Below are 16,207 nucleotides of genomic sequence, written 5' to 3'. Positions count from 1 at the left end.
GATTTTCACTTTACCGTTTACTCAAATATTTAAATAATCAAAATGAGAATTGCTAACATACCAGCAAAGAGGAATAATCTCCTCTTCAATACCGTGGGTCCATAATGAGTACTCCATCTGCATGTATCATAAACACCAATTTTAACAAAACAAAAAAGTGAGTTGACTACCGATGGCTAAATATTAGTTCTCAAAATTCTCATCAGAGACGTGTGAAACAACAAAATGCATAAATTAATACCCAAGTCCGTGAAATTTGTCTTACTCTATATAAAAATAAGTCTTTCCTTTGTTCGACACTAGCAAAATAAATGGATTTTGCCTGCAACTTCACATTCCTATTCAGGCTTCAGCTATTTCTATTCGAACTCTTTCCTCTCTTTTGTTGTCACGACAATTTTCCTTTCCTCCGCTTACTTACTGAGCCGTTAACGTTGCCCAATGATGTCGATGGACTCACCGCTTTTGAAGTTTAGTTTTTTTGGAAATCACGTGTTTGATGCAAAAGGTTTTGCAATTTACGTAATTTTGCATTTTTTGCGAATGAAAAGTGTTGCCCCCAAATGAATAGTTTCCAAAGCAGCCCTAATTTCATCTTTAAATTGAGGAAATTACACCTTATACTCTCTTTTTTCTAATCTTTGCAAAATTACGCTGCCACAACTTTCATTTTCAAGCGTGTCTCTTTTTTAATTTTCTTCTTTCACAATTACGCCTTTTTTAGCACCTTCATCTACATGCTTTATGCCTTTTATTATATCATGTGCATCCATTACATATATTTTGTCCTATTCATTTTACCATTATCAAACCAATATTTCAATATTTTCTTTTCTGTGCTAATTTATTTTTTCTTACAAATGTTTTTAATTTTTAAAAGTATTAATTTATAGGATATAAAACAATAAACATAAAAATATATATTTAATTTTATTTTAATTTTGACTGTTCTTTAGTTGATATTTTTTTATCAATAAACCTTTATTAAAACCACAAGAAGTGGCAAAAAACTCCACCATTCAAAAAGTTTACGCCACTTAAGTCTACGACTCCGAGAAAGAAGAAAAAAAAGCAAAAAAATAGAATATTATCCATATTTATATACAATTTTAAATCAAAATAAATAAAAGAAGGATGTTTACATTTGTAATAAAAGGCTACAATATGTAAGCATCGAAAAACCACCTTTTCCGCAGACGAATCCCTTTGCTGAAAAATCCTTTTGTTACGATATTTTTAGAGTTTCCAAATTAAGATTAATCAAGTCGTAGTCCAAAAGTTTGTATAACTCCCATTTGAAACAATATCAATTACTAAAGTTTCATTTACATGCTGTCTTTATTTGATATTTAGTTGATCTTTATTTTCTCTTTAATTGCTCGCTGTTTACTTGTCGGTTTCTTTTTAGTTGCTTTTTGAATTATATATGATTGCTCGTTGCTCTTTAGTTGCGTGTTAATTGCTCGTTGGTTGTTTGTTAGTTGTTTCTCTTATTTATTTTAATTGATTTTGATTTTCATTGCTTTTTTACTACCTTCCGATTGCTTTTTTTAGTTTTTGATAGTTGCTCGTTGGTTCTCACGATATGGGATATTGTTTATTTTATTTTATTGTTTGCTATTATCAACTAATATTACAATCCATTTTAATGATAAATAATAATTCTATTTTTATGCTCTCATCTCACATATATATAATATAAATGAGTAGTACACATTTATATTAGGCCTAATGTCTTAAAAAACCCCGACCTTTTAGCCCCTTTTCAAACATACCCTGACGTTGAAAATTTGTCAATTTTACCCTGTTTTGCATTTTTGTGTTTCAATTGTACCCTGAAAAATTAAATTAACATTTTTTGCGTTTGGAAATTTGTTTAAAACATTCTACATGTCTCGCATATATTAATTGTATATTTTTAAAATTTATTTAAATTTAGTTAAATTAATTAAGAATTTAAATTAGTGTTAATTTGATTATGGTTTTTAGTTAGTTTTTAAAAATAAAGGATTTATTTATACTTTTTTTAATAAAAAAGAATTTAATTTCATGTTTAGACTTAATTAATTGAATGATTTCATCATTTAAGTAAAAAAATTAACAAAAATTAAAATATTGGGGTACAATTGAAAACGGAAAATTCAAAAGTGGGTAAAATTGACAAATTTTCAACGTCGGGGTGGAATTGAAAAAAAAATTAAAGGTGAGGGGTTTTTGAGTGATTAGGCCTTTATATTATTTACATTTTTATTTTATAAAACTGGATGATATTTAAGCATAATAAAAATTAAAAGAGACTATATCATTGACAAATATAAAATTAAATGAAAAGTATTAGTGTGTTTGTGTGTCTACATATATATATATATATATGATAAAATAATAATAATATATTAAAAATTAAAAATTAAAAAAATTAAAAAATTAAAAATTTCAATATATAAGACAAGTATTCACATTTGAAAAATTAAATATTCAAAGATAAACAAATATTTTAATGATGTAAATTAATTTTTTAATTTTTTAATTTAAAAATTAAATATTTTTATTATAATATTAATAACACTAAAATTTAAAACAATTGTGCAGTAAGAGTTTATTTTTTTTAAAAAAATTCAAATAAATAAATTAAATAAAAAATATTAAGTCAACTAACCTATTAATGACATGTAAATAGTATTATTAGTTTCCAAAAAGTAATTTAATGATTTATATATATAATATGTTGCCAGAAGGATTAAAACTAAAGGCAAGAATGAGTGGAGTAGCCTTAGTAACGTTATAATAGAGTATAAGTGCAAAGCTAATCTATCTATCTATACTATATATAAAAGCACGGATGGGAGGGAGGGACAGGCAAATTTACTGAATAATTCTTTCTAGCTTACTACTAAATAAAGGTTTTATAGTCATTAACTAATTAGTTATTTAATTAATCACTATTGAAATTAAAGTCCTAATTAGAATAGGTAGCTAAATTATCTCCAATTTAGTTTTTAATATATAAAAAATAACTAAATTGTCTCTAAATTAGTAGGAATACCTATCTTTTAGGTTGATTGAACTATAAAATTAAAATACTGTATTTGGTCAATATAATATTATTTAAATTTCTATTTTATTATTTTTAAAGATATTATTAATAAAATTAAGTTAATTATTTAATTATGGTTATTATAAAACCAAAAGAAGAATAAATTCAGTATGGAAAAAAAATTTAATAACCAAATATATTATATTTACTTTTACAAAAATTCTTAATTAATTTAATATTAATTATAAATAAAAAATTGATATAATTATAATAAATTTGCTAATATGTTCATTGACGAGTTACGTTACGAGCCACGTGCATAGCACGTAATGCGAAACTAGTAGTTAAAAAAGCGTATAAATGATAAAGTTTTATTCAAAGCGTATTATTGCTGTGGAGTGTATGAAATCAAACATTTATGTACATATCCCCTTTAAATTTCCAAAAGTTGGGCTTTTGACTCGGCCTTAAATGATCTCTCGACTCATGCCTAGGCCCGCTCCTTGACGTCAGCAACAGCAAGCAACTCTACCTCACTAACGTACTAAAAATGTCGGACCCTTTAAAAAGTTTAAATTATTTGGTTGCCATATAAATTTAAGCAATTGAACCTTCCATATATAATTGCAAATTTAGAGAACGAAATTCAGAATCACCTGTAATTGCATATACATACAGCCATTATGCATCAGCTCCATAGCAAGGTTTTATTTACAGTTTTTCTATTTTGCATTGTATTTCTTATCATCGTAGCAATTTTAGACCACTATATTTATTGCTTTCATAGAATTTTTAGGTATTAAAGTGAGTAATGAGTGACTAATTATGAGTTTAAACAGTTTCATCGAGTTAGTTAGGGTTTTTTTTCTTCCCAATTTGGAATCTCATGTATGTATAATGTATTGCTATTGATTTTAATGTGGTTATTGAATGGAAGTCTATGATTGGTTTGATTAACCACTGATTGTGATCTGTTTTACTTTTAACCATATTTGAGCATTGTTCATTTGTGGCATGTTTTTGTTTGATTGGTGAATAAAATTGTAGGATGTTGATAGGAGATTGAGGAAAGATATCAGAAGACATGAAGACAATTTAAAATTTTTGAAGTCGGAGGTTGACCGTTTGGATGAGTCGGTTCTTGATTTGCAAGGTTTGCTCTCTGATTTTTAATATTAAAATGAAATTAGGAAAGGAAATGGGGCAACTTTTCCTGTTTACAATTTGTTTGTTGTAACTGTTTGCAGTATTAGAAAGTGTGTGTTTGTGCATGGTTAATACTATATGTGGATTATGCTCTATGAAGCACCGGAACGGGTTCGAGTACGGATACGGACACGGTGAATGACATTTAAAGAAAAAATAGAGTTACTGACGGGGGATACGGAAAATTAAATATATGTTTACATATATGTATATATTAAAATTATGTGTACAATAAATATGTATATCATTTAAATACTATTCATGATTCATTCAATATACGTAAATATGGAGGTCAAAAGAAGTTTGATTCATTTAACTTCAATTATAAGTTTTAAACACTTAGATACTCTCAGCGTGAACCCTAGATTGTCCCAAGCATGTCCCCGGTGTGTCCCCTTCTTTTTATAGTAAAAACTTCCGGTACTTTATTTTTCCGTGTCCCATACGTGTCCAGAATCCCCCTTTGGACACGTCACCTCAAAGAAGTGTCAGTGCTTCATGGACTATGCTACAATTTTATTGATATATATGGTATATTCCACCATGTTTGGACAACTTTTTATGTATTTGTAGAAGTTCCTAATGGGATCATTTGACTGAATGATACTTTGATTTGAATGTGTTTGGTCATCGATACAAAACTATAACTCGTCACTGACATAGTTTTAGTGATTCTTGGGAAGTATCATTCCACAAACGCGCCAGAAACAATTGAAAATGGTGTCTTTCACTCTGAGGAGGAAACAGTAAATGAGATATTGAAGCAGGACACAACAGCAGCTTCCATTTTCTACCAACTGAAAACTCATGCAGTTCAGCTGTCACTTTTGCCATGGACCAAGGATGTGATAGGTGTTGTGGCGACTCTTGCCAGAGTTGACAACGATAACCTAAACTTGTAAGTTTTGCCATTTCTGTTAAACTTAACTTCTTTATGTCATCTGATGACAACATTGGACATCATCATTTGGTTGTTGTGTAAAACATTTTAATTGAAGTTTTCTATCTGTTAATCATAAACTCTTGGTGTAACTTTTGCAGTTCTTTATTCTTTACACTGTGTGTTTGGAATTTGCAAATCTACATGCCATCAGTTATCCTTTTTTAGCCCTGTGACATCTCTAATCTTATGAAGTAATATGAGTTTGCAATGCATATTCCACAATCCTCTGCATAAAACTATATAAGAACAAAATAGGATGGTTTTGTAGTTAGCTGGATGTGCCCCATGATCCTAATTGGATTCTCACTAAAATCGTCATTTGAGTTTCTTAAAAATATTAAGCTGCAGACGATTAAAGCTCATGAGATGTTTATTTGATAATATATTTTAATAACATATGGCCAGGCTTCTCTCAGAGTACTTGGGACTGGAGACTATGGTAGCACTAGTCTGCAGGAAATCACAAGGTGTCAAGGATTTAGAGATATATGATGGAGAAGGCAAAATAAACAGCAATACTGGTCTTCATGGCCTAGGATGTTCTATGGGGAAGGAAATCGATGGCCGATTTATTGTTATTTGCCTTGAAGATCTGAGGCAAGAACTCCACATATTAGTTTTCTTTCAGTACTCAATGCATTTCATAGGCATTTTTGACTCTATTGGTTCTTTAACAGGCCGTATGCTGGTGATTTTATTGCTGATGATCCACAAAAGAAGCTTGATATTTCAACGCCAAAGTTATCAAATGGCATGTGCCCTGCTGGTTTCCTTGATTTTGCAGTTAACATGATCAATTTAGATAGAGAGAATTTGTTTGGTGTCACTGCCAATGGACATGGTCTTAGAGAGACATTATTCTATTCCATATTTTCTCGCTTGCAAGTATACAGTACCAGAACTGAAATGCTCCATGCTCTCCCATGTATAACTCATGGAGCATTGTCCTTAGATGGTGGAATTATCAAGAAAAACGGCGCATTCTCTCTTGGAAATAGGTAATTCTGAAATGAATAACTTTCAATTGTGTATTATTAAGGTCACTGCCCTTAGTTTTTGTCCTAGTCATTACACGGGCATCTCAACTTTTTCTTTTACGCTCTTTGATCTTATTTGTTGATCCGACTGCTTCCAGGAAAGATGTACAGGTGAAATTCCCTGTAATTTCCGTATCTAATTTACCTGAAAGCTATACTGAAATTGAAGACAGGATCAGGATGCTGAAATGGGAACAGCATAACATTGTTGAGGACATGCAAAGGGAAGCGTTGGCGTTGGACAAATTAAAAGCTGATTCCATGGGGCAGTATTAGGAAACAGATTAATTTTGGTGCACAACTCTTCATTTTTTTTTTGGATTACAGAATAGTTTTGTGGTCATATTTTTTTGCTACAGGATAGTTTTACGGTCATAATTTTAGCTACAGGATAGTTTTGTGGTCATATTTTTAGCTTTGTAAATCAAAATAGTATTTTCTGAAGGTACTATTGAAAGTTGTACAAAAGTTTATCTTCCAACCCGAATGCAGGGTAAAGGCTTTTTCTTCTCTGGCTATCTAAGAGCTATTAACAAACAAATCGCTTACAATTTGCTAATAGCATGACTGCAACTTCGATTCAAAGTCCGTTGGAAGAGCTTTTACGCATCTTGCTCTTGCTCAAAAGACACAATTAAGAAACAGATACAGCTCATATGTACATGGATTGTTAACAGAGAATCTATAAGTAAAATGTTACAAGTTTGTCAAAGAAAAAGACAGCTCTCTAACTAGATACTAAAAGAAAATTACAAGTTAGAATACCACATGAACCTGTTAAAAGTGCCACCAATACTGATATTTTGCAACTATCTATTTGCAGTTGCAAAAACAGGCTAACACCACCTAAATCTAATGTACATGGCAATACAGGCCAAAAGTTTCCCTTGGAACCTTACCTTTAGGACGTAATAAAAACAATATATGGAACTACTGTTGGCAATAAATCAATAAAAACCTGGCATGTCCTTGTCACTACCATTAACTACGCGAGACTGCTCACGACTGCTCTGTCTTGATTCCCATAACTGCATCTCTCGATGAACTCTCCTTGTCGAACTTCTTAGTACGACAATTCCTTGAAAGATGCCCTTTTCTACCACAGAAGTAGCAGACTGTGACCCTGTTATCTGTATCTGTATCTCGTCTCTTCCCATTAAATCGTGGTTTGAACTTATCTGAAACTCTCGGTCCCAGATTCTTGGAATGATTAAAGCATACAGAACTGGAAGGCTCCACACAGTTAGCTTGCGTGCGGAACTCTTCCTCGGCCTTTATGAGATCCATCAATTTTCGGAAAGGCAGCTCCTCCTCGCACATTAATCTCATGCAGAAGTCCTTCCGTGATGGGGGAAGCTTGGATATAATGGTACTAACATGAAATTTCTCATCAAAAAATATTCCAACAGCAACAACCGAATCTGCAATGCTGTTAATTTCTTGAACTTGCTCAACAATTGGTCTTTCATCTACTATTTGAAATTCTATGTATTTCTTCACAAGAGACCTCTCATGTCCAAACTCCTCATAAAGATACACAAACCTTAGCTCATCCCATAGTTCTTTAGCATTCCTAGTCTTATTTGAATAGCGATTGAAAAGAGCATCAGATAGACAGACCAAAATGTTGCGCCGACACAAATAGTCATCATTAGACCACTTCTGTTCAGCAGCTTTGGTCTGGGCAATTTCTTCTGCACTTGCTTCTGGTCTCGTTGCAAGACTTGGACAGGGATCAGAAAGCACATATGCAATATTTAATTGCTTTAGAAATAATTCCATTATAGGCGCCCAGAGCTGATAATTCTTCCCATCAAAACGGTTGATTTCGATAGGGACAAGTCCATGAATTATAGATGCCATTGCAGAATCAGAGACTTGTCTATTGAGTGCACTAGAAGTAGTCATCAAGGATTCAGGGACCTGTCCATTAAGTTCATGAGGTGTAGGAGTATCAATCAAATTAGAGGCTTGTCCATTGAGGTCAGCATGAGAGGCGGTCGCCAAATTAGAGATAGGTTCATTAAGTTCACAGGGAGTGGATGCAGTTGCTATAGAAATCTGTTCACTTTGTTCGCAATGAAGGTTGGTTCTGCAGCACGTTTAACAGAATGTCTACGTTAACAGTTGTATGCTTAATGCTTCCCAGTCAAGATGAGATATCTGAGAAAAGCAGTAAGGTATCTGATAGGCTATAATTAGAATACAATCCGAAATCCAGTAAATTACCTTGAATAACAATATACTCTTAGAAAACAACCTCAAGTCTGAATTTTATGCAATTGCATAGGTTATCTTCTTTAGAAAACAATATATATGCATTATGACATTCATATCAACTTCAAAGATGTTAATTCATGGTTGAGTTTACATAATACAAGAATACACTCACCTTAACTTGGATTGCATCTTCGCAATAGCTTCCTCTATCAAAGGAACATTCTTTCTCAATGACGACCATTGTTCAGCTGAAAGATGAATTCCTGAAAACATGGTAGTAGCAACAGAAGTGTTCAGGATACTGCAACTTATTAGAACTCCAAAAGTAAGAATATTAAGAATAACGAAGCCCATCAACCAATCGACTTCAATTTTTCTGTTTTGGATAATCACTACTCTCAAAACATTTCGACCCAGAAGAGTACTTCCGGAAAGTCAAAGACTACTAATCAATCGAGAATATTACAATATCCTGCAAATAATCATGTTTCACTTGCAAAGAAAGATCTGCGCTTTTTGTTATCCACATACCGAAAATTGCAGTTGTGACAATACCAATAAGCATATAACAAGCATCAAACATTGTAAGACGGAATACTAAGAGCACAAACATTGAGAAAAAGATAACTGGTGTTACATTCGATCACCTTTGTTTGAAGGAAGCTGCATTCCATTTTTAAAATAATACTCCCTGATTGATACATAAGATTTTCCCTTATAGTCTTGAATCACCACGTTCCTCTTATTTGATAGCTAGGCAAACAACACAATCCATCAATATTCAAGATAAAAATAATAGAAAAATACAAAGACAAGTCAAGTGGGTGCTTATTAGAACAAAGCTAGGTAGCACGGACACGGACACGAGAAAACGGGACACTTGGATTATGCAAAACAGTGTTATTTTAAGGTTTTCTATGTAAAAAAGAGAGTTTTGTATCCAAAAGTTAAAGTGTCCAAAACGTTTTCGAAACGGAACATGTTGATTGACCCAAGTGTCCGTGCACAAAATTAAGTTGCTAGCTTCCACAAACAAAAATAAAATAACAAAACTCTAAAAAAGAAGGGGCAATAGCTAGTGATTGGAACCTTGCAAATTACGAGATTTCCTTCACTGTCAAATTCCTTCGAGCTGGGTATTTCTTCATGTTCTGCTTCAGTAGCTAGTGGTTCCATTGTTGAGATTAAAAAGCACTCAACTACACCTCTAATAAATTTTCTGCACTCGGCTGATGAGAGATCGACGCCGAGTCGCTCTGATACAGTGACTCGGAGTTTGAACTCAGTCATCTCTTCCATGTCAGCTGCTTTTAGTATTTCGAGCACTGTCTGCTCGATTTTCTGCTGATTTTCAGGTTCCATTATCAAAAAGAGAGGCACGGACCGAGCTATGAGTTTGTCTCTGGGTTTATAATTTTCATCAAATTAGGGATTGTATGAATCCCGCCTACACTACAAAAAGTATAAAAGATCAAAAAATCACAAAAAAAACAAAAATATTAAGGTTCTACCGAGACTTGAACTCGGGTTACTGGATTCAGAGTCCAATGTCCTGACCACTAGACCATAGAACCAATTTGTTTTAGCTATTCAACTTAATATATATATACAACGAGTTTTTACAAAGCATGGAATAATCATATTCATGCATAACATGCTGGTATGTGGCTGGTGAAACTAAATTATCTCTACTGCTAATTTCAAAATCATGGTTTAAAGATTGTGAATTAACTATTTGTTCTCCATTTTTCTACTATAAAGAAACTTAATTACTTGCTAATTCCTCTCTAATTTTCTTCATGGATTTCTTAACCTTCTCTTACGTCCTCCTTTTTGTTGCATTCATGGCCAACCTTCTCCGGTGGCCGAGACAAAAGTCCAGAATGCTGCCTCCAGGCCCACCACGATGGCCCATCGTCGGCAATCTTCTCCAGCTGGGCCACCTCCCTCACAGAGACTTCGCTTCTCTCTGTGACAAATATGGGCCGCTAGTCTACCTCCGCCTCGGCAGCGTTGACGCCATCACCACCAATGATCCCGACATCATCCGCGAGATTCTCCAACGCCAAGATGAGGTCTTCGCCTCCCGGCCACGCACTCTCGCGGCGGTGTATCTCGCTTACGGCTGCGGAGATGTAGCGTTGGCCCCATTAGGCCCAAACTGGAAGAGAATGAGAAGAATCTGCATGGAACAACTATTAACAACAAAGAGACTGGACTCGTTTGCGAAACACCGGGCCGAGGAAGCCCAACATTTGGTGAGAGACGTATGGGCCTTGGCCCAAGCCCAGGGCCAGAATGGAAAAGCAGTGAATTTGAGAGAAGTGTTGGGTTCATTTTCAATGAATAATGTGACTAGAATGTTGCTTGGTAAGCAATTTTTTGGAGCTAAATCAGCGGGTCCGCAAGAGGCGATGGAGTTCATGAATGTGACACATGAATTGTTTAGGCTATTGGGTGTGATTTATTTGGGGGATTATTTGCCATTTTGGAGGTGGGTTGATCCTTCTGGGATTGAGAAGAAAATGAGGGATGTGGAGAAGAGAGTGGATGATTTTCACTCTAGAATTATTGAAGAGCATAAGAATGCAAGAAAATTTAAGGATGTTGGAGATGGGGAGATGGATTTTGTTGATGTTTTGTTGTCTTTGCCTGGTTTAGATGGGGAAGAGCACATGCATGATGTAGAGATTAAAGCTTTAATTCAGGTAATTTCTTTTACAATTCACCGATCAGTTTCATCTTCGTAAAACAATATTTTAAAAAAGTCATTTTAACGTAAACCGACGATGATGCACGTAAATTTTTATCTGAATCCGGTCTATAAAATATTCATAGATCTATCTAATGAGGTGTTAGAAAAATAAAAAAAGAAAGAAAAAATTGTATTAGATTTTCTAACACCTCATTGGGTAGGTGCATAGAAAATTTATGGACCGGATCTAAATAAGAATTTCCTAGTAAGGAATATGTGTTTTTTCATTTTGAAAATATTTTTGTTTTCAAAATTCTTGAGAACTTTTAGAAAACATTTTTAAGTTGTTTTTATAAATAATAAAAGTTAGATTTGTATTTTCTAATAAGAAATATGTTTTGACTATATTAAATAAAAATAGTTAAATACCAGCTAAATTTAATATTCTTGTTGGATTTTTTTTATGTTTTTATTATAATTGCGGAATCTTAAAACTATTAGTTTCAATTATGATTATAAAATTTATAGACATAGTACACGCACTATATCAATCAATTTGAACTTCATGCATTGAAAAAAGTTTGTGATCACTTATTGATTATGAACTTACGTATTAATTGGATTCAAATAATTTATTCATTAAGGGTTATATTATTTTATTTGTATGAAAATATATATTTTACAAATAAAAATTTAATATATATAAAATTTTAAACATATTTTAAAATTGATATATTTTCTCCCACTTTTTTTATTCTTGGACAAAATTGTTTTGAAGTGTGACTAATTTAATGTACATATAGGATATGATAGCTGCAGCAACAGATACTTCGGCTGTGACCAACGAATGGGCAATGGCAGAGGTGATCAAGCATCCACGTGTCCTTCGAAAAATACAAGAAGAGCTTGATTCAGTAGTGGGTCCAAATAGAATGGTGATCGAGTCAGATTTAACTCACCTCAATTACCTACGGTGTGTTGTACGTGAAACCTTCCGCATGCACCCAGCTGGCCCCTTTCTAATCCCACATGAATCTGTACACAACACTACAATCAACGGCTATCAAATCCCAGCAAAAACCCGAATCTTCATCAACACTCATGGGCTGGGCCGAAACACGAAAGTATGGTCCGACGTGGAGGAGTTTCGGCCCGAAAGACATTGGCTTGAAGACGGAAGCCGAGTGGAGATTAGCCACGGAGCTGACTTCAAAATATTGCCTTTCAGTGCGGGGAAGAGGAAGTGCCCTGGCGCGCCGCTTGGAGTGACGCTGGTGCTCATGGCTTTGGCTCGGCTGTTTCATGCGTTTGATTGGTCTCCACCGAATGGGCTAAGACATGAAGATATCGAGACAACTGAAGTTTATGGCATGACTATGCCTAAAGCCAAGCCCTTATTTGCTAGGGCTAGCCCACGTTTGGCCCCACATTTGTATCACTAATTCATGATGATTTGCTTTTCATTTCTTTCTGATTCAAATAAATGATTTGCAATTAGAAAGATAATTATGATTAACCTAAAATCTATACAAGCTGTGCCAAAAAAAGTGATCAATGTGTGTAATCTTCAAAAAAATTATAACAGAATGAGTTTGGTATGAAGAGGACTAATTAACAACAAATTTCACTAATTAAACAAAACTAAGATAAATCATGATGAGAAAAATAAAGATATTCAGTAACATCAAAAATAAAATAAAAAGACAAATTATTTATAGGGATAAACGTTAACGACTCATTTAGTGTTTTGTTAAATTTTCAACATCATGCCTCGTACCGATTCAGATGTCACCAAAGAAGCTCACAACAAGGTCGATAAATGTCAATCTCAGGTAAAACCATCAATTGCATAGGTAATGGTCAGAACTGATACTGATAAATATTGAACTGAGCCAATCATAAATGTCTCATTTCAGCTTTGTGAGACTGCATGTTTTTTAAGGGTCATACTCCGTGAAGGTTCTTCCAGGATCACCATTTTTCTATATAGTTCAAGAAAAATTCAAAAATTAGCCAATCTCTCTTTCAGAATTTTGAACATGGACTATTAAACTCAATTTTTGTACTTTTGTGTTCAGATTTTTCTTTGTTGGTTGATTTGGAGGGTTTTTTTTATTGCATCAACATCAAGATAAGCAATCTCATACTTTTTTTTTACACAATTACTTATTTTATTTTTTCCTTTTTGTAGATGATTTTTATTTTAATTTCAAATATTATCATGCTTACTTGCTTGCATGCTCAAGGAAAGAAACTAATTGAATCAAAATCCTCTCAAGTTGATTGAACATGACCTATCATGTTCAATCAATCTACTTCATTTATTACAAAATGAATGGTGTAGATTAACTAATATATTTTATATTTTTTCAATCTACATCATCCATTTTATAATGAATGGTATAGATTGATTAAACATGATAGGTCATGTTCAATCAATTTGAGAGAATCCTAATTCAAACTTATTTGATCATTATTACAAGCCGATTGAGATACCAATTCTAGAAATTTATCAGGCTACAGTGGTATTTTATTTTACGTTGACGAAGATATGAAATTGATTGATGATGAAATAGTTTACATATTTTTTTTATATATAGTTTACATATAGTTTTCATTAAAACTTGTTGTGATAAATTATTACTTTTAATACGTCTCTATTCAAATTTTAATTTTCAAAATAACAAATTTAAATTTCTCAAAAAAAATAACAAATTTAAAAATTAATTTATTTCATTAACAAATTAGAAATTATATTCTTTTTAAGAAACACAAGTTTTAAAAAATATAAATGGGGAAATAAATATTCTAATATAAAAAATTGCGAAAATATTAAATGTAAACAAATGTATATTAGATATTTTTTTTCCTGAAATTTATGAATTATGCAATATCAATCACTGTAGAACATTAATAATTTCTTACAAAAATTTGATGAACTGTTGTTCGGATTATTCAGCAATCAAAACTAACAAACATATCTGGATCTGAAAGCAAGATTGCAGAGAGAGATACAGTAAGAACAGCAAACTGGTTGTACGATCTCTTCCTCTAAAGGTAATTATGGGAAAATTGTTGTTTATGTTGTTCAGTTAGTGATCACCACATGTTTGTTAAAATGCCTAAACAAGAAAGACTTCACATGCTTGCTCCTTCACCTGCTTCTGTTCCATTTTATTAAGGCCTTACCTGCATTTTATTTAACATTTCACAATGCTTCAGCTGCATTTCTAATTTACTCACTCATTTCAAAATTTATATGATCCATTTCCTCGACAGCCATACATAGGATTATCGTTACCATGTTTCTTAGGCGAGCTGCAGTGGCATTACCTTACTCAAGAAGCGTTATCTATGCTAGAAGCACCCATGATCTTGCAAGTACTATCAATGAGATGAATCAAGTAAGATAACCTTATAATCTCAACTTTAAATACCAATCATTTCAGTATGTTGGCACAGATTTAGTTTAATATTAAACCTTGTTCTAGGAAATGGAATCTGTCTTTGGAGAACCTCCTACTGGTGGTCTATCTGGTTCGGTCAGTAATGATCTAATGCAAGAACAACCACTTATCGATGCTCATCGACCTGCTAATTCTCAAGAATCCCGGTCTGTATCCCACACGATAAATCAAAATGCAGTCGGGTTGACACATGTTGGCAATTCAGGAGAAGCCCAAATGGTGGATGTGTCTTCCAAAGATAATACCAAGAGAACTGCTATTGCTAGTTGCAAGGTTATGTTGGGTAAGAAGGTGTTTGATATGGTTTTAGCTAATCAAATGGCGAAAGGAGACGTTCTTTCTGTGGCCAAAATAGCTGGGATAAATGGAGGAAAGCAGACCAGCAGCCTCATCCCACTTTGTCATAATATCATCTTGACTCATGTTCGTGTGGATTTAAAGCTGAATCCGGATAATTATAGTGTTGAAATTGAAGGGGAGGCTTCATCTACGGGGAAAACGGGCGTTGAAATGGAAGCATTGACGGCTGTTTCCACTGCCGGGCTAACAGTATATGATATGTGCAAGGCTGCTTCTAAGGATATCCAGATAACAGACATACGGCTCGACTGTAAGACTGGTGGGAAGAGCGGGGACTGGTTTCGACGCATGACTGGGTGATTCTTTGAAAAATCTTATCTATCGGTGCGAGGGGGTCGTAATGGTGTCATTGAGAGAAAAGTATAATGCAAATGCTGCACTTGCAAGTTGCAAGTAAGTAGATCATATTCACGTGAACTCTTTGAAATGCTCCATTTTTCTATTTTTGTTGATATTTAATGTTCCAATGAATCCTTTCCATCAATAATTGTTATGAGCTTACTTATACATGTTGCATATCATCGCCAAGTACAGTCTGTTTTAAGTTTACATAGATAACAATCTGGTGGAGGTTAGCATTTTTCTCACAATTTATATCAACACAGATTAAGGTTGTTCAATAACATTCTCTGCCACCAACAAGCCATAATGTTTTTTAAGGTTATTATGTGATGCAGGACAGTACACTAAATCGAGGCATTTCTACCATGACAAGCTATTATTTATTAAGAAGATTCATTTAATATTTAACATAATGTAACATTCTACTAACTGTTACGTTGTTATTCTATAAATGCAGTTCATAATAGTTTTTGTTTTTCTCCTTTGGAAGTCTAGCATGACTGTTCTCCTTTCTTCTTTGAATCACCTAGCCAAAAAAACCTCCTATTGTCCCGCCCCATCGTTCTGGTCTTCTGGGTTGTTCCAATAACCACAGGTACACCTTTATTTCTTTGTGAAAAATACTCTTATTTGATAGAGTTTGTTAATGGTGCATTGAATTTTGTTCCTTTAAATTCAATTGAGATTGGAATTTAGGTACAACCAGACTTTAGATCGGCCACTCTAAGCAGTAAATACAATTTATGATCTCTGAACTTATTTAACCATTACTAGTATAGGGTACATCTAGCCAGTCCTAAATTGGAGCCTTATAGCTGGTACCAAGGCACCACAACCATCAAATTAATGGTCGAGAATATCAAACCAAGGACCCTCCCAAACAAAAAATTCTCGTGGGAACCT

At 33.4% G+C, this 16,207-nt stretch overlaps 4 protein-coding genes and 1 non-coding gene across 9 annotated transcripts; 3 read left to right on the top strand and 2 right to left on the bottom strand.

Annotated features, from left to right (window-relative positions):
- The first annotated feature begins 3,600 nt into the window (after positions 1 to 3,600).
- Positions 3,601 to 6,730, top strand: LOC126686781 (protein DEFECTIVE IN MERISTEM SILENCING 3-like). 2 transcript variants are annotated; one of them, XM_050381011.2, is made up of 6 exons: positions 3,601 to 3,738; positions 4,082 to 4,187; positions 4,910 to 5,138; positions 5,589 to 5,780; positions 5,861 to 6,181; positions 6,319 to 6,730. In XM_050381011.2, exons 1-6 carry the CDS (start codon positions 3,718 to 3,720, stop codon positions 6,494 to 6,496), a joined length of 1,047 nt encoding a protein of 348 aa, XP_050236968.1. In that variant the 5' UTR covers positions 3,601 to 3,717; the 3' UTR covers positions 6,497 to 6,730. The 2 variants fall into 2 exon arrangements, with proteins under 2 accessions (XP_050236968.1, XP_050236970.1); XM_050381013.2 differs by having other exon boundaries at positions 3,633 to 3,738; positions 4,093 to 4,187; positions 4,924 to 5,138.
- Positions 6,731 to 6,879: 149 nt separating this feature from the next.
- LOC126686779 (uncharacterized) lies at positions 6,880 to 9,922 on the bottom strand. The gene is made up of 4 exons (XM_050381009.2): positions 9,530 to 9,922; positions 9,088 to 9,193; positions 8,613 to 8,703; positions 6,880 to 8,312 (listed from the first exon to the last, which is right to left on the bottom strand). Exons 1-4 carry the CDS (start codon positions 9,800 to 9,802, stop codon positions 7,220 to 7,222), a joined length of 1,563 nt encoding a protein of 520 aa, XP_050236966.1. The 5' UTR covers positions 9,803 to 9,922; the 3' UTR covers positions 6,880 to 7,219.
- A 20-nt stretch (positions 9,923 to 9,942) lies between these two features.
- On the bottom strand, positions 9,943 to 10,014 carry TRNAQ-CUG (transfer RNA glutamine (anticodon CUG)). Its single transcript has one exon. It is a non-coding gene; the product is annotated as a tRNA-Gln (tRNA).
- A 198-nt stretch (positions 10,015 to 10,212) lies between these two features.
- Positions 10,213 to 12,641, top strand: LOC126686780 (cytochrome P450 703A2). Its single transcript, XM_050381010.2, has 2 exons — positions 10,213 to 11,148; positions 11,939 to 12,641. The coding sequence occupies exons 1-2, from the start codon at positions 10,240 to 10,242 to the stop codon at positions 12,575 to 12,577; spliced, it is 1,548 nt and encodes a 515-aa protein (XP_050236967.1). The 5' UTR covers positions 10,213 to 10,239; the 3' UTR covers positions 12,578 to 12,641.
- A 1,353-nt stretch (positions 12,642 to 13,994) lies between these two features.
- Positions 13,995 to 16,207, top strand: LOC126685829 (cyclic pyranopterin monophosphate synthase, mitochondrial). 4 transcript variants are annotated; one of them, XR_008791058.1, is made up of 4 exons: positions 13,995 to 14,192; positions 14,415 to 14,539; positions 14,627 to 15,355; positions 15,762 to 16,207. XR_008791058.1 is itself a non-coding variant. In XM_050379795.2 (3 exons), the coding sequence occupies exons 2-3, from the start codon at positions 14,438 to 14,440 to the stop codon at positions 15,260 to 15,262; spliced, it is 738 nt and encodes a 245-aa protein (XP_050235752.1). In that variant the 5' UTR covers positions 13,995 to 14,192; positions 14,425 to 14,437; the 3' UTR covers positions 15,263 to 15,467. The 4 variants fall into 4 exon arrangements, 2 of the variants coding, with proteins under 2 accessions (XP_050235752.1, XP_050235751.1); XR_008791059.1 differs by having other exon boundaries at positions 15,835 to 16,206; XM_050379795.2 differs by lacking the exon at positions 15,762 to 16,207 and having other exon boundaries at positions 14,425 to 14,539; positions 14,627 to 15,467.

The sequence above is a fragment of the Mercurialis annua genome, linkage group LG6 (genome assembly GCF_937616625.2).
Source record: "Mercurialis annua linkage group LG6, ddMerAnnu1.2, whole genome shotgun sequence".
Classification (NCBI taxonomy): domain Eukaryota; kingdom Viridiplantae; phylum Streptophyta; class Magnoliopsida; order Malpighiales; family Euphorbiaceae; genus Mercurialis; species Mercurialis annua.
This window is presented reverse-complemented; position numbering and strand designations above follow the sequence as displayed.